This window comes from Pungitius pungitius, chromosome 11 (genome assembly GCF_949316345.1).
Source record: "Pungitius pungitius chromosome 11, fPunPun2.1, whole genome shotgun sequence".
Taxonomy (NCBI): Eukaryota; Metazoa; Chordata; class Actinopteri; order Perciformes; family Gasterosteidae; genus Pungitius; species Pungitius pungitius.
The window spans coordinates 5,063,178-5,090,755 of record NC_084910.1 but is presented as its reverse complement, the minus strand read 5'-3'; the positions used below and the strand labels follow the sequence as shown (position 1 = coordinate 5,090,755).

The following is a 27,578-nucleotide window of genomic DNA, read 5'->3' as shown; positions in this document are numbered from 1 at the left end:
GAAAACTGAGCAGTCATTTTGTTTTGACTTGAACATACAAGTTAAGATATCGTCTGTTGCAAAAACAAATCAGAGGGAATTCATTTCCTTTGGGTGACATTTATAGATGAAATATGCAATTATTTGGCACTAAACCTGCATAATAACAGATTTTAAATATGTTGCAAAAAATATTTCTCAAGAAAAACAGAGACCCGGGTTTGAGGCTTCATCAAACAATTATTTACATGTTTAAAAATGAAAATACAAAAAACCTGTACGGTCTGATATTCCATATTTTCTTGAGTGTGATTCTCAATTACAATATGACCCATCTACAGGCCTCCTGTCTTCTGTAGTGCTGATGGCCTGACGAGGTTAAACACACGTCAGTCCTGGGTTTGTGCTTATCGATTTGTATCGTGAGTTTGGGGGGGGGGGGGGGCTCATTCCACTTTGATACATTGCCATCACACTTCTTTGTCTCTTGACTCACAAGTCTGGGGCCAGAGATTAAAGGGTCATCTAGGATACCGTAATGATAATGATAAAAAAAAGATTTACAGTAGGGATGCCTGAAGGAGCTGCACACGATCAGGACACAGCCACACAAAACACAGCGTTCACCACTGGGGTTCATATCTCACTGAAGTACACAGGACCATATCCCGTGTTCCCATGTCTTTGTGATTGTGCCGTAGGAGCTAGACGCCGCCTGGAGAGAGAAAGAGCGAGGCTTTTAGATCTCCTTGATTGTTCGTTCAGAGGGCCGGTACTCCTCCCTCCCTTTCGGCGAGGACAAGTAGAAGGACTGGGTCTTGCGTTTTAGGCGAGCTCTCTTGGTGGCCAGAGACAGGCTGTGCTTGCTGGAGGCGATGATGTCGGTGATGAACTTCTTGCAGTCCACGCACACCTCCATGGTGGCCCAGTCCTCCGTCAGCTCCGAGGGAAGCTCCAGTTCTTCGTGGGACTTCAGGGAGCCGTGCTTCGAAAACCTGCAGCAAGAGGACAAGCTCGGCATGAACAGGATCACCGCTGTTTGTGTCTCTACAGTTTGGTCGACTGACCAGTTGTTCAGGTGGTCATTTTTAGTGTGTTTAAGCACAAGCGTTTATTAAAGATAAATACATGTCGAAGCTGAATTGACCAATTTTAGAAAAAAGAAATCTCAAAACCTAAACAAATAAAACAAAAATAATATCCATGGTTTAAATTACAAATGCCTTTGTAAAGGGTGTCAGTCTTATTTCTTCAGTGTGTGACAACCACTCAATTTTGGCCTAAATTGAAAAATCAGTGGGGATTTGCATGCTTTATTGATCTATTGAGTTTCCTGGTGTGTTAGTAGTGTAGTATTACATATTCAAAGGGCCACATTTTAAATTAGCCGTGACTCTTATTCAACGGAGGTTTGGAATCTGTCAAGTCAGTTAGCAATTAAAGCTCTTATGCTCTTAGCTCTTAGGATTGAATGTCTGTATTTCGTTTCTGTTTTATCATTTTCTGCATTTTACGATTAGCATTTGTGTTTTCCTCTTTGCTCCCTGTGTTAGCCTTGGCATGGGTTACACGATCAACCAATTTACAGTTTGGGTTTCGGTCTTAGGGGGCACTGCACCAATATCTCCACAATTAGTTTCTACAAAATACCCCCCCTGACAGTCTGAATAAGTTTGTCCACAGCTCTTACTTGGACATGGTCTTGTGAATGCCGTGGCGCTGTGGGCTACTGGAGGATTTCTCCGATTTGGCAGCAGCAGCAGCAGCCTGCGGGGCAGCTCTTTTAGGTGCCCCTGCTTTTCCTACTTTCACAGTGGGTGACGCTGTGACCCCTCCCACTGATGAAGGACCTGGGTCTCCAGCCACAGACAACCCTTGTCCTATGGCAGCTATGGCACTGACTCTCTCCCTGGGGAGAGTATTGGTGGAGCCGATGGAGTAGATGGGCAAGCTGGAGTAAGGTTTGGATGGCAGTCGCATCTGGTTGACGGGAAGACATAAGTGTGAAAGGAAAAGACAAAATGCAAAATGAGTTACTATACTGATGTAGGTGAGGTAACAGGAGAACTTTCCAAGTCAGTAAAATGACATTACTGTCAGCTTACTGATCACAACAAATGAAGGTAAAGGACTTGAGGCTGTCCTGGCCGGCAGGTGATTGACTGATTGAGTTATTCGCTTTGTCTCACCTTTTTGCAGCACTGCGCGCACACGGGCCTGAAAGGTAAAAAAGAGGAAGCAAATGGATAATGTCATGAATCAAACCTTCTTTCTTCCATATTGTAAATAACAAAAGAAAATAATTTAAGGTGTTGTACTTTTTGCAAAACTGGCAGATGTAGGACCAAGTGAAAAAGGAAAACCTTTTGCTTCGACAACAGAAGCAAAGCTGCAATAAGAAAAAAAGACAGATGAAGACCACGTCGGAATACAAACAATTAAATTCAAACCTCCACAATTTATTTGATGGATATTTTGTGCTCCCAACATTAATGAAGGTTGTTCTACTAGCTGTTCACAAGAGGAAGTTACCTTTCCCTTCTTCATAGCGTTGTAGATGTCTTTGTACTGCTGGAACTTCTCCAGCTCGGCCTTAACCAGCACCTGTCGGATGTGCATCACCTCCTCCACCGTCAGAGACAAACACTCCACCGGGAAACAGAATTCCTCCTGCAGCGACACATACATGCATACGGGGCGCTCAGTGTTTATCGGTCAGCGCAGCTTGGCACCTTGCAGAGCAGAATGCGTGGCTCCACATTGCTTTAAGTGCTCTCATCGTTCACTGAAGGATACAAATAAATGAGAGGGCCCATGATGCGTAAATAACCAGAGTGATGGGAGGACACGACTAGAGCACAGTCCCTCACAATGCTTGTCTCAAATGAGACTGCACAAAAACATGTCAGTTTGAACCGCTGCTGTATTTTCAAATAAAGTAACTAAATATTCATGGGGTTCATTAAAGGAAGTTGAGCCATCTGTAGAATAATCAGTGTGTTAGAGTTGTTTTTATTAGTTCTTTGTTTAGACTAAACCAGTCTTGCCGCCTTGCAAACACCTCCTTCAATTCAAAACAGTCAACGTGGTCCTGTCTGTCCGAGGAAGAGGCCGGACGCGGGTACACTCAAGACGTCCCGGTGCAGAGGCTCAACCGCTTAGCAGCCGCGGTGCTGGACACACGATTGAATGCAGCGAGCAGACGTTGCAGATGCTGCTGAGTCAACGTAATCAATGACAGCCAGTCTGAAAAGCCTGTTTAGCTCTGATTTAAAAAAAAACACCATGTAGGAGAAATTGTGTCCTTTGGAAAAAATATATATATTTTTTATCATTAGTGCCCCAAATAAAGCAAAATGTGGAGGTCAAAATAGCCTCCACATTTTAATAAATGATATGTTGAGCAGTTTGTACTCGGCCTTTAATGGCATCAGCCAACTCTAAAGGTGAAGGATCTCTACTAGCGAGGTGGGAAACATTAGGAGCGGATGGGCAGCTACCGTTATTATGCATGGACTGACTGAGGGAGGCTGGCAAACCTTGGCCGTCCTCTGATGTAAACGGCCCTGCACAGAGCAAACACTGCCTTCATCAACCCTAACGCAAATGCCTCTATCATCCCAACCTGAACGAAAGGGGGTTTCTTCAGATGATGAAGTCATGCCAGCAGACAATGTGAGCAACATACACACAAGATGGAAAACCCAGAGGTGAAGATATCTTGGAGGACCCAAGTTGCACAAATAAAAGCATAAGCGAGGAGACATTGACTTTGGTTTCAGGCTCTTCCCATTTTGCTACTCTGGAAGCATCCGAATGCCTTTTGTCCTTTTTTTGCTTATTGAGTTACTGGACAGGATCTCTGGACGGGGCAGAGGTTCAAACTTTGCCAGACAACACTGTCCTCAGAAAGCCCACATTAATCTGACTTAATCAATGAAAATGAACATTGTCCTTCGTCCTGTTCACTGGGCAAGGACACTGCATCGTTGTGAAGCTCGGAGCAGGTGTCTCTGAACTCTACAAAGCGGATCATCGCCGGTCGAGGTGCGGTGGGCCCAGTTGATGCTACAGAGAAGACGGGACTAGCGACTCGGTACCGCGCCCACTTGTCACTCACAGCAGCCAAGCCGTCAATTATAACTTAAATAAATAATAATCGAGAGTTATATAATGTACCCTTCTATAGTTGCCATTAAGAGAGACATTAGCCTCATAGATGAAAAATATATTTTTGTAAGCGATGAACAGCTTGAGGTACTGGCCTGTGGGGGTCAACTTGAGTCAAGTGGCCATTTGATGAACTGCAGGTTCATAAATTGTCCCCCTGGCACCACACTGCTTGTTCCATGAAGTGAAGATGTCTCACTCACCAGAGACTTGGAGTTCTTCTTGGAGGGCGGCTGGAACAGTCGCATATTGGTCGGAGTCTCCTTCTCGATGGAGTGTCTCCTCTGGGGGGTCTGACGTCTCTCTGGCTGGGGTGTGGAAGAGATGGGCAGGAATGAGGGGGGGGCTTGGGTTCATGGAGGAGAGAGAGGTAAACGTGAGACAAGGAGGCAGCTCAACAGGAAATATTACATTGTTTAATTCAAGGCCCACAAACTTCTGATTATAAACAGCAAGGAAAAAGGAGAAAACCGGCAAGGCTGTGAGATTAAAAGTAATTCACCCCAGTCAGCTTATGGTTTAGCTGAGAAGGCGACCGAGGTGTGTGACAGAAATAATTGCTGACTCACTTTTCTTCCCCACAGCACACTCTGGGGAGGTATCATCCATCATAGATGTAGCCACGCTGGAGCTGCTGGCAGATCTGTGCCCAAAAATCTCATCCTGAATACGTGAAATACACAAACAATTCAAGCATTATTTCCTCTGCACGTGCCGAAATAACATTTTTTAAAAATCTGTCCCACACAGATGTGAGCATACTGACGTCGGAGTCCGAGCTGTCCAGCTCGGCGAGGCTAGGAGCCTTCAGGAGCCTCTTCCTCGGAGGTACGGACTGCGATCCGGAGGGTTCTCCCCTGCTGCAGGCTGATCCATTGGCCAAAGACAGAGAGCTGGACGTCCTCCTGCCCATGTACGGACTGAACTCATCTGCACAGAGCCACACACAAGGGACACTTATTCACGCTGAAGGGTGAAAAACGCTCGACATGAATCTCAAAACAAATCCTCACATGATTCTTGCATCCTGTGTTATTCATTACATCCATTTGGACTGTTCTGCCCCCAATAAAAAAAAAAGGCCGAAACAGATATTTTTCAAATGACAGTGTGTTTAATGGGTGGCTGAGTCGAAAAGATGCAACGAATCCTATAGAGAGGGTTGAGGTTTGAGTTCCATGTCAAGGTCGAAGACGTGAGGGTGAGTTAGGTTGGTCTGAGGGAGACAGAGGAGCAGGCTGGTGTTACACACAGAGCATGGATTCATCTTTTCATTATTATTTTCATTGGGAGCTGAATCCTTCAAATCAAGCACCACAAGTTCATTCCGCAAGTGAGAGAGAAAGAGTCCAAAGATATAAGTACAACCACCAACCACCTACCAAGCAGCCTGATGGATGGGGGTGAGAGAAGACGAGACGAGGCGATGATGCAAAGACAGATATATAGAGCTGCAGCTAATAAGATCTGTGAGAGCTTTGAAACCTCTTTTCTTTCATTCAGTTTCTTCTCTAGTCTGTGAGAAAAGCATCCGACCGAAGCTCTCTCTGCTTGTGGACTTGAACTAACTTCCACTACATCATCTGACTTTAGATATTACTGTACAACAAACAGACCAGCCATAATTAGCCTGTATACGGTTTCTTGGCAAGGCTTTAGAATTCAATTACTCAAATAGAGAATATATTAGTTTACAGCCAGGGAGGCAGACAGACAAGGCCATTAGGTTAAGCGTAAAAAAAAACCTCCCAAACCACAGCGGAGCTCATACTTTACCTCGTCCAGTACGGAACAAATCCTGTGGCACACTGCGAGTTTTGCCAAGACCTAAAAGGGGACACCTCCTTCATCAGGAGAGCTATCATAGCATTCCATTATTTGGTATGTCTGTGCTGTTTGGTCTCAATAATCTGTAATGGTAGATGCAGTCATTGCATTGTTGTGTGGTCAAATGTGGGCCCAGCCCCCCCCAACACGGTGTGTTCATTAGTTTGTGAGGCCCGGCGCCCTTCCCTGGTTCCCACTGTTGGCTCTGTCAGCACTGCTGTAGTAGTTTGCACTGTTACCTTCACGCAGTAGCGTTTTCTTGCAGAAGCCAAAAGAAGCCAGGCTTCCCTTTTTTCAGAATATAACTCATTTATTCATCATTAATGATTAGTCATTTAATAAAAACACAGATTACGTAATCATGTTGTCGTCTTCGCCTCGTCTCTCTTCATTCATTATTGATGACGTATAAAACAGCTAAACAGCCTTTACAGCAGCAACTCCGAATGAAATCCGACAGCAGGCCAACACCAAAACTAGAGCTCCGTACTGAGAGGAAGATTTCGGACTTTCAATGAGGAGAATTAGCTCCGCAGTGAGTCTCACAGAGCGTACAAGTTGTGTTTGACTTTGACTTAATGGCCTTTGATTGAGTGTGTGAATAAATTTGCATCTTTCCAATATCAAATGTGTGCTGTGCTTTAAGTAGCTGGATGTGCTTTTGGAAGGGTGATTGCATAAATGAATGAGATGTTTAAGATGACTGAGTGTGTGTGTGTGTGTGTGTGTGTGTGTGTGTGTGTGTGCGTGTGTGAGTGATTGAGGGAGAGAGAGAGCGCATTGGTGCTCAAAGTGTCGGTTAGATAAGCGTGTGTAAGTTCTGGTTAAATAATGCTGGGCTGTAATAGTTCACCTGACTACATCAAACAGCAACATATAAATTGCAACATACGATTTTCTCCCCCCACCACCGTAAAACATAGACAGCTTAGAGGTTGTCTCACTTAGCTTCCTTGGATATTTTCCCCGCCACGCCACTGCCCGCACACCATGTTGAGAGCCATGGGGAAGCAATCACTGCGGCCACAACATCACATTCAGCCCCTTTAAGCTAAATAGTTTTTTGGGGGTGGTGTCGTCAATTGTTTTCTTAGTGAACCTTTTATGACTTGAGTGCTGTGCCTCTCTCTATCTTTGTGTTAATTGTGAATCGACACGCAGGAGGCAATTATCTTAGCTTATCTTAGCATAAAGACTGGTTACAGTTAAGTCCAAAGATAACTAATTAATTTGCTGCATTTTGTTTGTTTTATCTTTAACACTAAAGGAAAAGAAATGTACAAATAACAAGTTGTTTTACATGGAGTTAAATAAATTGTAACCATTTCGAGGCCTGGTGCACTTCCTGTTGTCACTAAAGAAGTTACAGTTATTGCTCAGAAATGAGAGTTTTGTTTTTACTTCTTGGTATTCCATAAATCGTTGATGTGTAATAAACACCTGCTCACACACCCAGAAGTCCATGATCTTTAAATCTTGTGAAATGGAATTCTTTTTTTTTAAATGAGAAAAACCTTAATTATGTTTAATAAATTGCTAGACGGTATGTAGCATCTCCCCTTAATATACAGAGCAAAGTTCAGGTTCACATGACTCCCTAGGCATGAGAATGAAGAATTACACAGGGAAGTTTGTACACACACATAGATTATCAGACAGGATAAATGAGTATGTAACATGTGTGGTGAGAGACACTGGGTTAAGTAGGATGGAAGCAGCATTATTCAGATGTCCCTTACTCTGCAATATTCACTTATCCCCTCAATCACAACTGTCTCATTAAGTTGGTCATATTTCATTTGCACACTTGCCACTACTGAAGGACTGCTGTGCAGAGCATGTAGTTGATGGCTGGCCAGTGGCTACACACTACTCAGGCTCTGAGTGTAAAGTCTAGCCACATCTTTTAATTTTTTTTAACTAAAAGTAGGGAGAGAAATATGCATTGCACCTTGAAGATTGATCACATCAGCAGATATTTTACAGATTTTACAGAGATCAGCAGCAACAACCATTTTTTAGGAGGGATATGCGTAATCCTGTCCCCATTTATGAGCTGTCGATAGACATTTCTATAATAGAGTATGATTAATACGTGAAAATATTGTCCTCCAAAGAAAGACATTGAGGCAATGTCATTTCACAACAAGTCCTTCAGAAAAATAGGAAAGCCTGTTGTACTAAAGGAAGAAACGATGAAAGCCTTTTAAATATCCTACAATAAGATCTGTTCCATACAGCCAGCTGAATCTCTCCCTTCAGGACTATCAGATGATAATGGAAAGTTAGGATTCCCTCCTGCTATTTCATCTGTCGTAGGAAAGTATTACGCAATAGACGATGCATGAGTTTTGGTAGATCTAGTTTCAGCTTTACCTATTATTTGTTGGTTTTTCATTCGGTTTAGTCAAGTCTGCGCTAATTCTAAGACTTAGAGAGGCGGCAAGTGCGTGTTTCAAGCATTTCTTCTTCTTACATCATTTTCTTTTCATGAGTTTTTTTCTAGAACACTACGCCGCTTTTTCACACTTGCAATCAAATGGTGTTTGAAATCTTTGCAGGGAGTACATGGCAGGAGGATAATGTGATTGATAAACACCATTCTCCTTTTTGTCTTTTTCATACATAATGCACCTGGTTAAATGATGGAAAATACAACATTACCTTTATTAATGTCTTTCAGTGTTTACAGCTTTTTCTGTTTTCACCGTGAATAACAGTCCTGTGTGGTCAGAGTGTCTCTCATCGGTTCTGTCCCCTCGGCGTCCTACCACCCATCACCGCTGTCCTAGTTAACCATGTTTCACCACAGATCACAGCCAACACAGCAACCACTCAAGCATGAGATGGAAGGTGTGTGCTGATAGAGTATGTTCGATGTGTGTGTGTCACGGTTTGGTCTCTTTTCCTGTCTTAGTTTGAAGTTTCATGTTCCTTCTGGTCCTGGGTTAACTTCACTTCCTGCCTTGTCCCGTGATTGCCTGAGTGTTTCCACCTGTGTCCAATCACCTGCACCTCCCTCGTGTATTTAAGCCCCGTGTGCCTGTTGTCCCCGGTGGCGTCATTACATGTCAACCGTTCATGTGTCAAGTCAAGTCAAGTCAAGTCAAGTCAAGTCAAGTCAAGTCAAGTCAGGTCAGGTCTGTTTCGTGTTTTCAAGTCAAGTCCCTGTTTTTGTCGGTTTTGTTTTCTCCCCCTTCCTCCCCTTTCTTTCGGTTGCAGCGATTTTGATTTTTTGAGTTTTGACAATTAAAGTCTTTTATTTTTCAACTCCGCGTCTGGGTCCTCCCTCCTTGCCCTCGACCTCGTCCCTCGTGACAGAATGACGCCACCAACGAAGGACCCAGCGGAGTGGGGTCCCCAGAACCCATTCTGGGGAACCCGCCTGGCCCTTGGTGGGCCCCGCAGCGTGCAGCAGGCTGCCCGGCGCAACGCCAACCCCAGCTCGCCAGCAGGCTCCGGGCGGCGCCCCAGTCACCGCCCTCGCCGCTCTCCAGACCCAGGTTGGGCCTCGCCGATGGAGGCCAGCGTCCAGCCCCCAGTCCTCAGCGCACGCTGGGAGCAGGTGCTGGAGCTGGCCGCCCGCCTCCAGGCCAAGTACGACCTCCACGCCCTGGACCTCCGCATTCGGCGGCAGCGACGGCGCCAACGACACCCGTCTCCGCCCGAACCGGCCCCAAGACCCACGCCCCCAGCTCCAAGACCCACGCCCCCAGCTCCAAGACCCACGCCCGTTCCGGCCCCCAGAGTCTCGTCTCCGCCCGTTCCGGCCCCCAGAGTCTCGTCTCCGCCCGTTCCGGCCCCCAGAGTCTCGTCTCCGCCCGTTCCGGCCCCCAGAGTCTCGTCTCCGCCCGTTCCGGCCCCCAGAGTCTCGTCTCCGCCCGTTCCGGCCCCCAGAGTCTCGTCTCCGCCCGTTCCGGCCCCCAGAGTCTCGTCTCCGCCCGTTCCGGCCCCCAGAGTCTCGTCTCCGCCCGTTCCGGCCCCCAGTCTCCGCCCGTTCCGGCCCCCAGACTCCGCCCGTTCCGGCCCCCAGACTCCGCCCGTTCCGCCCCCCAGACTCCAGTTTCCAGCCCCGTCCCCACGGCCCCCGACCATGACCCCTCCCTCCCACCCTCTTGGGACCGTCTGGAAGTCGGTCCTTGAAGGGGGGGTGGGGTCAGGGGTTGGGTCGGCGCCCCCCGCCACGACGACGCCGGAGCCGCACCGCTCGGCGCCCCACGCCACGACGACGCCGGAGCCGCACCGCTTGGCGCCCCACGCCACGACGACGCCGGAGCCGCACCGCCCGGCGCCCCCCGAGACCCCGAGGCCCGGTCGCCGACCCGGCAGACCCCCCGAGACCCCGAGGCCCGGCCGCCGGCCCGGCAGACCCCCCGAGACCCCGAGGCCCGGCCACCGACCCGGCAGACCCCCAGAGCACCCCACGCCCGGCCGCCGCCCTGGCAGGCCGCCGGACCATAGCTGTCGGGTCCCCACCCTCCCGCCCCTTGTCTGATTTTCATGGTTCTGCCCCCCTTTAGGACCGTCTGGAATTCGGTCCTTGAGGGGGGGGTTCTGTCACGGTTTGGTCTCTTTTCCTGTCTTAGTTTGAAGTTTCATGTTCCTTGTGGTCCTGGGTTAACTTCACTTCCTGCCTTGTCCCGTGATTGCCTGAGTGTTTCCACCTGTGTCCAATCACCTGCATCTCCCTCGTGTATTTAAGCCCCGTGTGCCTGTTGTCCCCGGTGGCGTCATTACATGTCAACCGTTCATGTGTCAAGTCAAGTCAGGTCTATTTTGTGTTTTCAAGTCAAGTCCCTGTTTTTGTCGGTTTTGTTTTGTCCCCCTTCCTCCCCTTTCTTTCGGTTGGAGCAATTTTGATTTTTTGAGTTTTGACAATTAAAGTCTTTTATTTTTCAACTCCGCGTCTGGGTCCTCCCTCCTTGCCCTCGACCTCGTCCCTCGTGACAGTGTGCAGGCTGGGTGTGCAGATAAACGGCCACAACAATAAAAGAAACAGAAAACGGCATAAAAAAACAGACAGGCAGCTAGGTAGACTTTACCTGACACATCAAAACTGAGAGACATGCAAAGTGGCCAAATTACTGCAAGGAGAAACTGTCATGGCACCGGACACTTAATGATTGGGATCAGGATGTAAATCAAGCCAAGACCACAACTACAGTAAATTAAAGGATGTAATCTGCATGTTTTCTGCATGTATTTGGTAAGAAAAAGGGGGTAGGCAGGGAGGAGAGGGGGGAGGAATGCCACGCTTGTTGTGTGGTTCTAGGTCCCTGAAGTGTAACCACTTTCATAATGGGAGATAATAGGATTTCAAATAAGCCACGGCCAATGGTGAGAGATTACTGACATGTATTATGGTTGGGATTGAAATAATCTAGACATTTAGCATTATTGTGGGAAAGTACACTATGTCGCAAACAGTTTAATCAACAAAACTATAATAAAGACATCAGTTGCAACACAAATATGAAGAAATATGAAAGCATTAGCTACACAGCAAAGAGCACAGGCACAAATAATAGTGTAGTAAAGTGTGAAAGGAACTATAACAGGAAGCTGCTACACGTTTCTCATCTGCTTGAAAAATGACATTTCAGAGCGAAGTGTGTTTTCATGTGCGTGAGAGTGTGTTTGTGCGTGTGATTAACAACAAGTTAAAAGTCGCCTTACCCAGCATTCCCCTGCGGACCTGACCAGGAGACACCGGTCGGAGTTTCCTCTCTGCTTTGATTTCTTTCAAGATGCGCTCATGCAGCGTTGGAGGAAGCTCAGTCTGTGGCTTCAGCTTCCGGGCCGACACCTAGCGCAGTGGGTAAAATGGAGACAATGACACAGAGAGCCAGTGGAGCAGAGCGTCACGACCAACAGGGTGACATCCAGAAGTCTTTATCTTCACCACCTCCTCTTATCCACGCCGACTGATTGTTCCTCTCATTATGTAGCGATATACAGTACATATCAACAGAGATGGGGGGACGGGGCAGCTTTCCACTGAGGTCAAAATGAGGTGTATCGTGGACGAGGAGGCTAGCTCCACCTACGTCAACTTAAACGTATCCAAGCACCAGGTCGGAAACAATCTGCTGAGGCAAATACAGCACTTTTACATGCCGTATTTATTATAAATGTGGCAATAGTGACTCTCTATGTCAGGCTCTGCACTTTCATCACCTTCATTGTAGGGACACGGAAAAAAAGGACTCGCACAAACAACGTAAATCAGGGTCCAAAGCTGTGAAAAGATGTTTCAATGACAATTATGTACGACAGGATAAATCAGACAGATATCGCTTCATCCTTGTTTACCACAACTGTAAGCGATTAACAATTCTATAAAATATCTAACTGATAAAACTGCTGGCTGGATGTTGGTTGACGCTCCCATTTGAGGACAGTTCACTGGTCCTTTGTAATCAACGTAATTGAGGGTTATTATTTAGGTCGTGAGCTGCACTCACAGGGTTGAGAGGTGGTCTGGACCGGATGAAATCCAGGATGACTTCGTGAGCGCTCTTCTTTAACCTCTGAGGGATGCTTCCATTTATCTGGAACAACAAAACAGGATAGAACAACATGGAGTACACAAGGTACAAGGTACACAGACAGAAATGATCTAACCTAACTAATCATTACTTTCATTATCAGTTAGTCAATTATAATTATTATATTAATAATTAGTTTGTGAGTGTATATATATATATATACTCACAAACTAATTATTATTTTATATATATATATATATATATATATATATATATATATAAAACCTAACCCGTGGCTATTTATTTGAATACCTTTTTGTTACAACAGTAAGAGCAGCAAAATGAACATGTCGAAGTGCAGCAGGCAGGTGGAGTGCATGAGGGATGGAGTTCTGCCTGTGGTCCAAACTGGACACTGACCATAACTTTGCGCAGTTTGTAGCGTTTGGACCGGATGTCGTCCATGAGCATCTCGTAGGGGGTGAGCTGGTACTCGATGGGCAGAGGGTTGTACTGACGCTCCTGCACCTTCTTCAGCTTCACTCCTTCACGCAGGTCCCTCATCACCTGAACCCAGAATCGAGCCTGAGGAGGCAAAGGGCAGCATGGGAAAGGCTGAGCACAAAGATACCACTACCCTTTGAATCCAGAGTAATACTTTTTGCTCAGGCCCCACTAGAGTGAGTCAGAGTGGGTTTGACTTTTGTCAAACGATCAGTTGAGACTGGAGGTCATAGGTCAGTTGAGTCCGTTTGCGTACCCAGTCAGCGTTCTGAAGCTCATTAAGGTCTCTGCCAGGGTCCTCCGATGGCCCGTCCTCCATCTTACGCAGGTTCTGGTGCAAGTAGAGAGAGACAGACAAAGTTTGAATATAAAAGTGGAAAATACAGAAAACAAAAAGCTGAAAGAGAGGGTGCTTATTTTGCTGACATTAAGTGCCATTACAGACAGCTAATGTGATATTTGAATGTGTGATATACCACCATTCACCCCCATCACATCAACCTGAATAACTGGGCATACTATGAAATGAAAGATTCTTATGATAATTAAATGAAAAATATAGTTGTTCACCCGCTAAAAAAAGGGAGTCAGTCTTTGCCAATTTACAAGACAATACAAAATGAGATTAACTCTTTTTGGACCACTATTCCCTTGAAACAACCTAATATCTGCAAAAACAATGTAACCTTACAAAAACCTTGAATTTGTTTCTTCGGGATGGACGTATATGTCTCTTTGACTGCATTTTTTTCAATGATGCAAGTGCTGGGAAGTGCACAATATCAAGATCTTAATATTGTAACGTAAGACATCTCTAGACATTCTTATGTAATAAGTTACTTTAGCAAGCTTAATAGCTTTAATAAAGGTTTATTTTTTATATGTTGAAAAGTAGGGAATTTAGACATCTTACAGTACTTATACTGTAAGTATAAATTATAAGTGATTAAAATTCAATGAATTTGGATTTGTGTCTTTTTTGTTTTATACACAAACTGTCACTTGCCCCCATATGCTATAGCCTCGATGAGGATGAGCTGTTTGTGGAGTCAGAGTAACTCAGTGTTATGTCACAGTTGGAGGAATATAGGCTGAGTGCTGATGAGTCCATTCTTTTCTTTATCCACAGCCATTGACTCCTCATATCTCTGTGTGTGTGTGTGTGTGTTATGTCCATGCCTGTTACATGCAACAATCCTCTCTGGAATGATGGCAAAACCACTGAAAGAGGCGATGTTGCTCACTCAGATTTGATGATTGTCTGTTTTCCTTGTTTTAAACTTTTACGTACAAAAGCAGTGAGAAAAACTGACGCAATCACGGAACTACAGACTGGCTGTTAAAGGCTTACGGATACATACTGCTATTTCCACTTAAGCACACATCATGCCGATCCCCAAGCACTATGCATAAATTGTTTGTACTTGAGCAAATATACATTTTTCAGTTTTGTTAAATGTGTTGTTGTCAAAATGAAAAGCTTTCATTTGCAGCCCCATCGTACGTGTCCATTCATATAACCATCAGCGTAGGCTAACAGTCGTACCCACACAGAGATGTTGAGTAGTGGGGGGCATGGAAGGTCACCATGATAAATCTTTTAAAGAGAAGCCCTGCCATGACCTTCATTTAAAGGTCAACAATCATCCTGTAACCTTTCATTAGGAAGGAGAAGGCCATGTGCTGTAGATTTATAATGTGCAGCTAAAACACATGTCTGATGTCTTAAGGATGAACCAGCAGGAAATATGGCATCTTTGTCCCCGCTGCGCAGCGTCTGCTATACATCGGCACAGGGATTCCTTTTGGCGCCTGTATGACACATAGCGACCATAGGATGAGTGTATGTAACTTCTCTGTTTGTCCTCTGTTGGGTTCATAGTGCATCTATCGGTGGGTCCGTTTGACCGAGAGCAGCCACTCGCAACACAGAGTCATGAAGACGATGACAATGACGACGACCCACCTCTTTGGCGCTCCTGATCTTCTCCAGGAAAGTACCGAGCTCCCTGGTTTCCGTGTAAAGAGCACGACACACTGCCTGGTAGTGGGTGGGGGTGTCCGACAGAGCGGGCAGATGAGCTGTGCACAGCTACAACGGGGACAGCAAGGAGCAGAGGAAGAGAGGTTTTCAGTCCCAATAACCCAGTGGATGAAAATATCCATATTATGAAGATCGTACCATCACAGACTTAGTGATGGGCTTTGAGGTGTTTAAAAGTGCCCCCTGGCAGCCATGTTTGAGGAGCTCGGTGGTTTATCAACAGCTGGCTTGTTACTTGATGCAATTGTAAAAGGAAACCAGCAAATATTCCCATTCACCTTGTTTTGATGGCATTTTTACACACAATCACACACACACACACACACAGACGGTGAGGAGAGAACACGCCCGTGTCTCTGTGGGAAGAACAGACCTCGGGCCAATTGTTGGAATGCTTTTACGGATTGCATTGCTGAACATAGCAGACAGCCGTCTCCCCATAGGCCTTATTATATAAACTGTGTTGGAATGACACATAGATATATTGTTATTGTTATTTTAGCTCAAAATAGTTGGTGGTGTATTTCCTGTGAGCTCGCGTGTGTACAGTAGGACAAAAGGTAAACTGAGGGAGCACACGGAGCCAACGGTCTGGGGATGAAAAATACTGAGATGACAATTGGACGCGACAGCTCTGTAGCCAGTGGGCCAGCCAGACTGCTCAGATACCTCGGAGAGCAGTGAGTGTGTGTGTGTGTGTGACTGGTTATGTGGTCATTATGCAAACAGTGTGTGACACTGACACGGGGACTCTGTGCTCCATTGGACAACTGAGAGACAAAACTCCCTTTTGCCAGGAGGAGACTTGTAGCCGGATTGCAATGTGGTCCAGAGGCCATCTTTCCCTCAACAGTTGCCCTGTCGCTGGAATCCATCAGCAGATTAGGTTCCGTTAAAGACTATGCTTCCATTTTTAAGACACGATTTACTTCTTCAACACCAGGCTTACATACTTTCTGTCTATATTGGCTACTTTTCAAATGAAAATTTCTGTCTGAAATATATAAGATTATAATATTTGAGGGATCATCATAACTTCCCAACATTATATAAAACTGTAATAGTGTACTTTGAATGATCAATTGAACGCTTAAATGTTCATATGTGACTAATACTATGGCAATAATCCAAGCATACAAATGTCTGATAGGTCTCTAAAAGGAGCCCTTCTGTACATTCACTTATGTAAGATTTTATTAAAATTGCTCAGCTGTTTTTTAATTTAATATAATTATTGATTAGTATGGTAATCTACCATTGCTGTAATCCATACTGTGGTAGTCCTCTGTCGAAAGAGGATTGGAATGTTCCTAGATGTTTTGTTTCTATTCAGTGCTTCACAATCCTGGCACAGTATTTAAACACTTCTAACGTCACCTTAAACAACAACAGGAATTAATTAGAATGAGTCAGTCAAATGTTGAGAACTTCAAAACTAGCGAATGTAACACACATTTCACCTACAAAATAGTCTTGTGAGGTGTTACAGCCTTTCCCAGGTTAGGTTCACCTTAAAACAGGAAGAGATGTGTTTCAAATTGCCCATGTTGGCTTCCTTAGCCTTAGCATGAAGAGTCACCTACTCAGCTACTCACCTTGAAGATATCTCTGTAGCCGTGGACACTGGAGGTGTTGCCGGGGTCATCCTCGGCCTCGTCCTCCTCCTCTGTTGCCTCGTAGCCTTCGTCGGGGCAGGCGTCCCTCTCCGCCTCGGCCATGTTGGTCATGAGGTCGATGAGTTGCTCCAGGGGAGGGCTGAGCTCCCTCTCCTCGTTCTCCTTCAGTCCGTAGTCCAGAGCCTTGTAGATCATGATGCCCAGAGATTCAATCGCCTGCAAGAGACAACCAAGCAGCTGTTATTTTATCTAGGAAATTTAGCAACTATTTGAATAACCTGCGGTCCGCATACTGTAGGTTGTACATGTTTCAAGTAAATCCAGCAAAATAAACTGAATGTACAAATATTTGTTCGGGACGGATCCATCATTTGTTTTTTTTTGCTGCGTTTGTCTGTTGTTTTTTCGCCACATCGTGGAAACGGAATTGGATTTCCGTCTTTGTTATGCAATGTGATCCTCTTTTGTGTGGCGAGCCTGAGCCAGACAGCTGTAATACTGTGACCTCATGACTCAACCTCTCAACGAGGGACCATTCATAGACGCACATAAGCGCTGGCTGGCCTTCGGAGAGCCAACGCCAGGCGCAGATTCCCGATAGTAGATCTTGTGATTAACTGACGCATAAAGGGAAACGCATCATCACACATGTCCTTGTGCGGATATTTCCGATCTTCAGGATGAAGGAATCCACTGTGATTCCACTTTGGGGACATCAGGTCTTGAATGTGACCAGTAAACAGTGATTCAATTAATTTCACTAACAACATTTACTGGAAGTGAGAACACCGTTTCCCTCCTCATCGCAATCAATTGTAACTATTTCCTCTAAGTAATTTACTTTTGCAGGAGAATTTGTCCAGTAAACTCAAGTCTCATACTCAGTTTTTACAAATATAAAATACATTTAGGCATATCTATGGAACACAAAAGCCAAATTCTATGGAGTGGACAACCTAAATGCTTGTAAATTTGTGCTGCTTATAGTAGGAAAATATGTTAGTATGTACATTTCCAACAAAGACTTTTGTAAGCAGCATATTTTCTGCCATAATTCAGGAATTTGTATCTAAAGGCAATGTGTTATTGCATACTGAGCCAGCTTTATGAAACCACGCTGTTGTTTATACTTTCAAAACCGAGGAGTCAGTTGACCAACACCATTTCATTTTATCTTTCATCTTTCCGGTCGGTCAAACCCAGGAGACAGGCCTAAAGCAACCATGACCGTGATGTCCCACATCACTTAGTTGAAAAAAGAATATCTCGTTGTTTTCTGTTACTTAAATAAAACCTTAATCCTTTAAAATTGAGATGCAGACTATTATACATGATTCATAGAAAATATCCCCTAAATCCTAAAATGCATGATATTGTGGCTATTAGTGGTTGGTGCTTGTTGTTAAATGCTATGCTCAGTTTCAGCCTTCAATCTGCCCTGGAATTAGTCATGGTGGATAGAGGAGGCAATGGCAAGGTGAAGACCGAGGACATGAGTGGGAAATCCATTTGGACTCTCTGATATGTGACACATGCACACACACACATGCACACACACACACACACACACACACACACACACACGCCCATGCAAGCAAAAACTTCAAATAACTTGCTGCAACATCAGACTGTCAATTGAAAATTCCTCTTCAGCAGTCGCCTGAGAATGTACACAGCAAAATCCTTAGAGTTCATTTTCCGGTGTTAAAAAAAGTGCAGAGTTGAAATCACACTGCAAAAAGATTCAACTCTTACAGAGTCAATTGTACAAAAGAGCTGGAGTCATTATCCAGTGTCAAGATCAGATTCATTTGCAACACTAAATAGAGTTAAACTAACTATTTGATAGGTTTGAAATGTAACTGTACAGTGTCACACTTCTTGGTATCAGCCTTACCTCCATGTGTCCAATTTGGCTCATGGATTGGTGACGGTGCACCAGGAACCACAGGGCTGTTCGTTGAGTGTTGATTTAACACTGACACGAATGGGACAATATAAACACTAGCTTGAAGTTCAAATTGAATCTCACAGAGTCAATTTAACTCTCTGAAATTTGCTGTGTAGAATATATGAAATATATGGAACGATCTTCCCTACCAAGCAGCAATTGTTTTTGTGTTAACAATGCTGATATTTAGGCTCTTGTTCCTTATCTACAGCTTATCTAAAGAAAACACATTTAAGAATTCAGTTCTCTAAACTGCAGCAGATTGGTTTAATAATTCTTTTCACTTTCAATTTTTGGAAGATGTGTTGTTTTTTTAGCTATCAGAAGAAAAAGGCCTGACGGGTTGAGCACTCGCCCCCCAAAATGACTGTGCACGTGCCTGACTGTATGTGTGCCATGTGTCTGCACATATTTATTTATGTTCACAAGTGGAGAACAAACTTTGGATGTGGACATTACATAATGGTGGAGAAGCATAATTGATCACCATAGCAACAAATCACTAGTGGGGAAAACAATGCATGGCTCTTTATTGACTTTGTATTGTGTGAAGGTCACTTTTTGTGTTGAAAACATTCAAATCAGCAACATGTCTCAAGGATATGTTTTTCTAAACTACCCAACCATAGAAATGAGCCATAAGGAAGCAAGGGTCGTGCACCCCCACAAGTAACCCAGAGGGACCTGGTCGAAAGCCTTCTCCAAATCCACAAAGCACATGTACACTGGTTGAGCGAACTCCCAGGACCCCTCCAGTAGTCTTGCGAGGGTAAAGAGCTGTTTTCTTTAATCCGAGGTTCGACAAACGGTCGGATCCTTTGTTACGGCACCCTAACATTAGCTTTCCCCGGAAGGTGTCACATTCTTGAATAGACAGAACCTATGGCCAGCGGTGGGTTGTCTTTTAACTATGGCAGGGCCAGCTATTCCTTCCCTGCTCCTGCTGTCTACATGTTGATGTGTCTTTAAGCAAGGAAACTGAATCCCAAGTGGCTCAGGCTTATGCTCATGCTAAGGATAGATGAAATGCAAAGTCAAATGCATTGGTGATAACCCAAAGTCAAATGCATTGGTGATATTTGAGCATGTGGTAAAGATGAGAAGGGCCAAACAGACTTATGGACGAAGCACTCCTGCAATTATCTGTGGCAGCTTGTGCTTAAAAGGGTTGTGGGAAGCTGGAGGCGATCCTAGCTGACATTAAGCAAGGGGCTGGCTACACCTTCTTTCTGTGAGGCGACAGTGGTAACCACTGAACCACCGCGACGCCCACCACAGCAAAAAAGACTCCTATGACTCATATAGTCTTTAAATTCTCTACCAGCGAAAGTCATTTTCTTCATTTTGGATTAAGAGGAATATGCTTTCGTACATTAAATCCATTCAAATATCTATAAAGACCATCCTCCAGATTGGACATGTCTTATGAGATCAAGACTTATTAAACAGGAGGAACATCACAAAAGAGAATGGAGATTATACAACTTCTTGTTTAACAAACATACTGCTGTAGTAAAAGTTAATTGGTCCAGTTAATAATAAATGGATTACTTCCTTTCACAAACAAAGAAGCAATGAGGACATTTCTTTCTTAGCCTCTCACACCTGATGCTGTGACCTCTGGCTGTCATATGACTGAGTACGGTTCCTTTGGCTTGTCCAGTATGTGGAACCCGCATGACTTCACAAACAGAACAGAGAGATCACTTGAACAAAATGAAAAGGCATTTTCTCCGCTTTATTTTTTTGGGAGGGGGGCAGGGGGTGTTCTGTTTTTTGCATTTTTTGCCAATTCTATTCTTCCCAAAAACACTCTTGGACCAAATTTTCTATTTACGTCAAACACCAAATTCAAAGTTAAACTCTAATCCCTTCCTAGACTTCAAAGCGTAAGCTTTAAGGGGGCATGGAGCATACACAGTTAAACCTTGACAGCAGGGATGTAACAAAGCGTAATCCACTGATTCATGGGTCATACTGAATCACGGGACCAGGAGGGTCTTACTAGGTATTCTACATCAAAATAGAAAAAGGTAGAATTGTGTGGCTAAAGAGCAACATTGTCACATTTGAATAAGAAATTTCTAACTACTATCATCTGTTTCCGGTGGGATTTGCAACAGTGAGAACTGAACCCAGAGCCTTGTAAGGGCTGGCCCTGAAAACAACAGCATCATCTGACATTCGCAGCTGCATCATTTGGTGAAGTTTATGTAGTTTGAAGCTGTGTGGATAATGTGCGTCTGCCACATCCACACACGTGTTCCTGCTCATCCAGCTTTGGGCTAATTCCACACTGCATGTTATAGCAGAACGCCCATGCCACATTATTCCCGTCAAGCATCAAGCAGCTGCAGCATCTCATCGGTGGTTTTGTCAGTCAGTCTGCAGCACACTGCATTGTGAGAACTCATTTATTGTGCAAAGCTGCTTATCAGAGATTTGACTGTACAGTTTCACGTTCTCCACTGCTACAGCGTGTTCGTGTGTGTGTGTGTGTGTGAGTTAGTTGCTGTCCATCTGTTTTTATCACAGTCCTTTAACTCATGACTCCATCTCCACCGCCCCCTGAAAACGGCTGCTCTCTCTGTCTAACGAACTGGGATAAGATCTTTAGTCAGAATCAAACATCCCCCGAACAAAATACTCTCCGACCAATATCTAGCTGTGAATTCTTTGAACACTGGTGACACCAAAACACGGACCCTTCAAACTAAATGATTCCATCTATTCTACAAAAACTGGCTCAAACATGGATAGAATATAAACAGATATATTCTTACAAACTATTATTAGAATATTTAACAGCAGTTCACAATAGTAGTAGGAAAGGGCCTTTTAATTAGATCCAGAACTTCTCCCAGGAGAGGCCTTGCTGGGTGACATTTCCCACCAGTGGAGCTGTGGGGCTGGTGGGGAAAAATGTCTGTGTGAAGAAGACATTGGAACATATGCCTGAGCAGTTTCTGGCAATTTGTGCAACTAGCAGTTAAACCGTTTATAGACATCTCAATAAGAAACATTACCATTCTTCAGTATTTGCCATGTGTTAATAAAATAGATATCAGCTCACATGCTGCATGTTAGATAAGAATATTAGTACCTCCGATGAATTAAGTATGAACCTCTGCAGGAGGTGATTGGCTTAGCCTAGTAGAAAGACTGGGAGCAGGTGGTAACTGTTTGCCTGTTCTATCCCTAGTTTCAAAACACTTCAAAAGCTCACCGATTACTAATCCTCTTTGTTAAATTTTGACACAAACAGAAGAGAAAAGATGACTATGTGCTGTACAACAGAGGAGACCAAGTGTCAACTAACGCGTTTTAAAATAACCAACTTCACAGCAGGAATTAACATTCCGCCATAGCTAATATGGCTTGTTATTAATATGATTTAAATTACCCATTTGGTCTGTTTCTAGGCTATGCCTCGTAGCTTCTGCTCTACACCATACAGACATAAAAGTGAAGGTAGGCAACGTTGATGGTGCTGCATGCCAGAAACTCCATCACCAACTTATATTGCATTTACATTTATTGTTTAGCTGACGCTTTTATCCAAAGGGACTTACAATAAGTGCATTCAATCAAGAGGGTACAGACACAGAACAACAAGAACCAAGTACAAATTCTTTGGGAAAGCCAAACTAAAAAAGTGCTGTGCTAAAAAAATGCTAACTGGTCATTCTAGCCAACCAGTCAACTTGCATTGGACAATGTTGGTGTTGGTGCAATTTTCTCTGGATTTGGTTGATACTAAAACCTGTAATGAACCCATGTAGCAAGATGCATTCTATATTGCTTTATTTATTTGAATAGGTTAGCAGCAGGGGAACCACAGAGGTTACATTGCAGGCATGAGGATCAACACACCACACATGACATACAACGGTTTCAACAACAGGACTATCTGACACAGGTTGCACTTTAAGTAATCCTTCAGTGCCCACTCTAATGTTGCATATCTTTGTTTGGCTGCCCTCTTTGACTGTAACTAGGTAATGTAACCGACTCCAGGAGGTAAATGCTTAAAAAGTAGAAAAGGCTTCACAATATGTTGTTAATTAGCTGACTGGTCCCTGACTGTCTCAGCCTGCACTCTGGGAGGCTTGTGAGCTAATTGACAAAAACATTCCAGTAGAGTTTCACAACCCTAACCCTCAAACTAATCCATTCATGTGACCAAAATACAACATTGAGACAAGGCCCGCAACATGTAGTTTGAATATCTTGTGTTTGATTATAAGATAAGAAAATAATAATATAACATAATATTGTTCAAGCCTGTATAAGCATGCTATGATGAAATACCATGAGTACAACAGAACTGCAGTGGAGTACTCACCTCTGTTGTTGTGCAAGGACTGTATTTACCTGCAGGGAAACAAGAAAGCAGTGTTGTGATAAGCAGCAGATGTAAGCCAAAGCACAAAGCAGCTAACACACACAGACACACACACGCAAACAATTACGCATGACAACATAGCTGTTTCATTGCAGTGAATGACTGTCGGAAGATAAGCGCATGTTATGATGATCTTAGACGTTCATGTCAAATGGCCAAGCATTACTTTGATTGATGTGAATATACATTGCATCAAGATCCATTGCAATGGCTGAGTCATCATTAACGCCGCACACAAAAGGACTGCAGCTGAGAATCTCTGATTTCAGTATTAACACGTCTTTTGTCACTGATGGAATATCTCAAGACGGGATTCACATTCTTTTTATTCTAAAACTAATCAGACACAGAGCGGGTCAACAAATGTCATATTGCAGCTTAAAGAGAAGAGGCACAGTCTTATTCTACAGTATGTTTTCCCTTTGTCCACAAATCCAATGAAAAGACATAAACGCATAACCTGCTGTAATGCTGACCATCAATTGTGCACTGTGTGTAGCACCCGGGCCTAAGTATGTTCATTCTCACTGAAATTCAGTGTCCAAACACATTGTTGGATTTCTAAAAACGGACATATTTTCCAAAGCAGACAAAACCTTCTTAATCGGGGGGAAACTGACCATTTGGTCAAGGGCAAGCAAAAAAAAGCCTGGCAGGTGATTGGACGAACAATCTAACCAAAATCTTGGTGATGCTAGTCGGGAAAAGAACAAAGAAATTAAGATACCATTCTGTTTTTCTTTCAATGGTGGAATAGGATTTGGAAAGATATTGGATATAACTACTACATGCTACTGCAGCAGCTACGCTAACCCGCAAGGTATGGTGACGGACAGCTCCCAGTGTTGTGGCTCATTTATTCATGTATATACTGTATATATATATATATATATATTATACTGATAAATTCTGTTAATAGTTATATCATTTATCTTAGCGTCAAGTCAGAGTTGTTTTTGATTTATGAAATTGAAATGAGCAAAAGAATACGAAATAGCATTTTCTTATCCTGCAGATGCTGATGTCTGGTGCAGGCTTAAAGGGATTTTGAATAGCTTACTTATCAGTGATTAAACATTACCTTATTTAACTAACTCTTTTCTCTCATTATGCAAACTACAACAGTCTCATTATGCAAACTAGAACAGTTTAGATAAAAGTTCTGTTTCATTTCTAATTACAATACTTCGGTGGTTTGTAGCATGTGACCGATGATTACAGGACCCCTCCCAAAGAGCTATGCGGCATGAATGTACTCACTTCAAAAAGAAGACCCACTTACAGCCAACTCCCCCTCCCCCAGGCTACATCTGCCCAGCTTCTACTTTGTGAACAGACAGTCTGCTGACAGATGACCCTCGAAGTAAATGGGCTGTTTTGTCTTCATCACAACAGCTATGACATCATCTATTTAAAGCATGACATATGACTATTTTTAGAAGTTCTAGAGTGTCAGGTACCCTGGATGACCCACCAAATGAAAGAGCACTAGGCATTTGTATTTGCTAATTCAGTGCAAAATAATCAGAACAATGAACAATTTTGTTAGTACAAGCTTGTTTTGATAAATTTAGATGATGTAATTGTGTATCACGCTATCCTGGTATATAATTTCCTGCCGATAAGATTCCATTGAAAGACAACCAAATGAATTGATCATCGGCTCTCGCGGTCAAGTTTAAATTTAATTCTGTTTATATTGAGCTTCTGAAGTCACAAATCCTGAACATTTTGCCACTGCAACCAGCAAAGCACCTTACAAAGTGAGACCGTTTGTGTGGTTGCACTGATCAAAACATTTGGAAAAGCCTCCCTTAGACTGAAGACGTGCACAGCAGGGATTCCCAGCCAGAGGTACAGATAACTCGTCATGAGGTTTATAGGATTGTGAGGTGGAAAGAACTACGGCTAAATAGTCAGGTAAAAGTAACGGGTACACTTTTATAATACAGTCTGTGTGGGCAGTATGTTATCTGAACACACAGTCATTTTACCTTCATATTACACCTCTCTATATTAACTGGGGTTTTCAAGTTAATCAAAACTCATTGTTGAACACTGATGTGTGCTTAGCAATGGTTGCTCCAAACAAAGATTTTTTTATTTTTTTTACAGGATTTTTTTTTTACAGGAAAAGATCATTATGAAAAGAGAAAATGTTTTTGTTTAGCGCTGACAAAGAAGTGATTGGATTGCATTCCAATCGTATATATCATGCATGTAATGTAGAGTGGCCCTGATGCTCATCTGTGAAATAGCAACATGATTACGGAAGCAATATTAACAAAAAAAGCATATTGCTGATACCAATGTCCTGAAAAGGCATAACTATGAGTCAATATATTTGCATTATGTGACATTATAGCAGCAGCGGAGGAATAAAGGCCTAGACTCCCCTCTCAGTTGGTCTCTTCTGCTCCTAAAAATATCTCATTCATTCTAGCATGTATAGACTTACAGGACACAACCAGCATCATCCTCACATCGAATCAAGGGCCAAAATGTGTACCGAGCAGTGTTTGTGTGTGTGTTCATTACAGCTGGAGTTAAGAGCACATCCCTCAGGTGTAGTCCATTACGAACACAGACAGATAGATGGATGGATGGATGGGGAGGCATTTAGTCTGTCTGCTCTAGACTCTGTGTTTGCTGCATCAGCGAACATGATAACAACATACACTGGACATGCCAGACATGCCATGAAGTGTCATCTGTGTTGAATCCTGTTTGATACCTTGTAAAATAAAAGTATTAAGTATAAGGGATACTCAATAAGTACAGAATTGCTATAACTGTCTCCCATGTGAGACACAAATTACCATCAAGCACCATAAAGCCAGTATAAATAGCCTGCATAGAGCCCCAGAGGCCCCTAAAGCGATGATTTATCATTAGCTCTATGCTGCCAGTGTAGCCTCTCACTTCGTTGTTTTCAGAGATCTTGACACATCAACAGGCCCGTAACTCCTCATTTTTTTTATAGCACCTCATTACACGGTGTCACAGGCCTTTAGTAGCAGCTGCAATCATGCCATTTGAAAACACAAGGCCTGTTCAGGAGTGAACCATCACCTTTTTTACATTTGTCCCATGCATGCACATCCCAGGCTTGCAATAATCACATGCTTCAATTGGCAATGTGATAGGAAGTGGAAAACAGGCAGAGAGGCCTTTAACGAGACATGTAGCCACGTGATGCACACACACGTGTCCTCAGTGAGTAGGATTAGCGAAAACTAGTGAGGACCACTACAGCAGAGTGAGCCGGAGGACTATTTGTTTGTCAGTAATCAGGTGTTATTAGGTCTCATGAATGTGGCATTTTGTCCTGCTGCAGATTAAATACTTTTAAAGCACCCGATCAGGGAAATCATCCAAACCTTCCACGTGCTATGGTGAATTTAGGTATATTGCATAAGGAAAAAGCATTTCACTTCTTCTGTGTGATGTCACCTATGTTATCTCATGTGACATTAGTCTTAAGCAATGGATTAGCACCTCGAACTTTACCATAGCCTTTTCAAGGCAGAAGTTAAATGCTTTTTCCTTATGCTGTCCCAATATACCCGAATTCACCCTAGATGTTATGTTTATAGTGGCTACATTTATGGCTCTTTATTATATTAGGGATTAGACATGTGTTTGGATGTTGTGGGCTATCCTTTGCTTCCCCAAATCCTTCAGTCTTACAACCATTAAATACCCCATTCTTTGAAATGCAAGTGATGCTCTGGCCTAGATCGAGTGCAGCTTGAGGCGCACTCATTCTTACATAACATGTCACTACCTTCACAGTTCCGCTGTTGCAGGCTCACGGACCCGTCTTTATGTATCCGGACATCCTCCGGTCCCATTATCTTCCTCGGAGCCGCCGCCGAGGATGCTCCGGCGGCGGAGGAGCTCCCCCTGCTCCGGTGCTCCCTGGCCAGCGTCCTGCAGCACTGGTAACACACCGCCCATGCCTGCTCCTCGTTGATGGGCTGGCTGTAGAGCCTCAGTATCTCCTCCAGGGAGAGACCCTCCACCGCCGCGTCGTCGCTCGAATTCATCGCGCTGCGACGCTGCTTCTCATCCCGGTTAGTCGCCGCGGCGGCATCCGTCAGCCCTCCCTGGTCCCCGCGTCGCCGCTCGGCCATCCTTTCATTATCTCAGCAGCGCAGGAGGAGGAGGGAGGAGGAGGAGGGAGGAGGAGGAGGAGGAGGCCCGATGTCGAGAGCCGGTCCAAGCCGATGAGCGAGAGGGAACGGAGTGGACGCTTCTCGCTTTTCCGGGGCGGCGGCCAGCAGCGCGCCGGTGGATGTTTCCGTACCACCAGTGCGGTCACAAGACGGTGTGTGCGTGTGGGTGTGCGTGGGATATGGATTGTGTGTCTCACAAACCAACCTAGCAAGCCAGACTAACTCTTCATCACATGATATCTCTCTCTCTCTCTCTCTCTCTCTCTCTCTCTCTCTCTCTCTCTCTCTCTCTCTCTCTCACACACTCACACACTCACACACACACACACACACACACACACACACAAACATTCACGGAATACCCTCGGGTAGAGGCGGCTGGTAGAAAATATTCTAGGATGGGCAATTAAATCCAT

General features: G+C 44.1%; 1 protein-coding gene across 2 annotated transcripts; it reads right to left on the bottom strand.

Moving 5' to 3' along the window:
- Window positions 1-425: 425 nt before the first annotated feature.
- Window positions 426-27,393, bottom strand: spire1b (spire-type actin nucleation factor 1b). 2 transcript variants are annotated; one of them, XM_037453677.2, is made up of 17 exons: window positions 26,772-27,393; window positions 22,925-22,953; window positions 16,608-16,844; window positions 14,935-15,060; window positions 13,225-13,299; window positions 12,885-13,049; window positions 12,441-12,527; window positions 11,653-11,782; window positions 5,926-5,976; window positions 4,916-5,079; window positions 4,719-4,812; window positions 4,353-4,495; window positions 2,512-2,649; window positions 2,298-2,368; window positions 2,169-2,196; window positions 1,670-1,959; window positions 426-974 (listed from the first exon to the last, which is right to left on the bottom strand). In XM_037453677.2, the coding sequence occupies exons 1-17, from the start codon at window positions 27,118-27,120 to the stop codon at window positions 719-721; spliced, it is 2,433 nt and encodes an 810-aa protein (XP_037309574.2). In that variant the 5' UTR covers window positions 27,121-27,393; the 3' UTR covers window positions 426-718. The 2 variants fall into 2 exon arrangements, with proteins under 2 accessions (XP_037309574.2, XP_037309575.2); XM_037453678.2 differs by lacking the exon at window positions 5,926-5,976 and having other exon boundaries at window positions 26,772-27,391.
- Window positions 27,394-27,578: the final 185 nt, after the last annotated feature.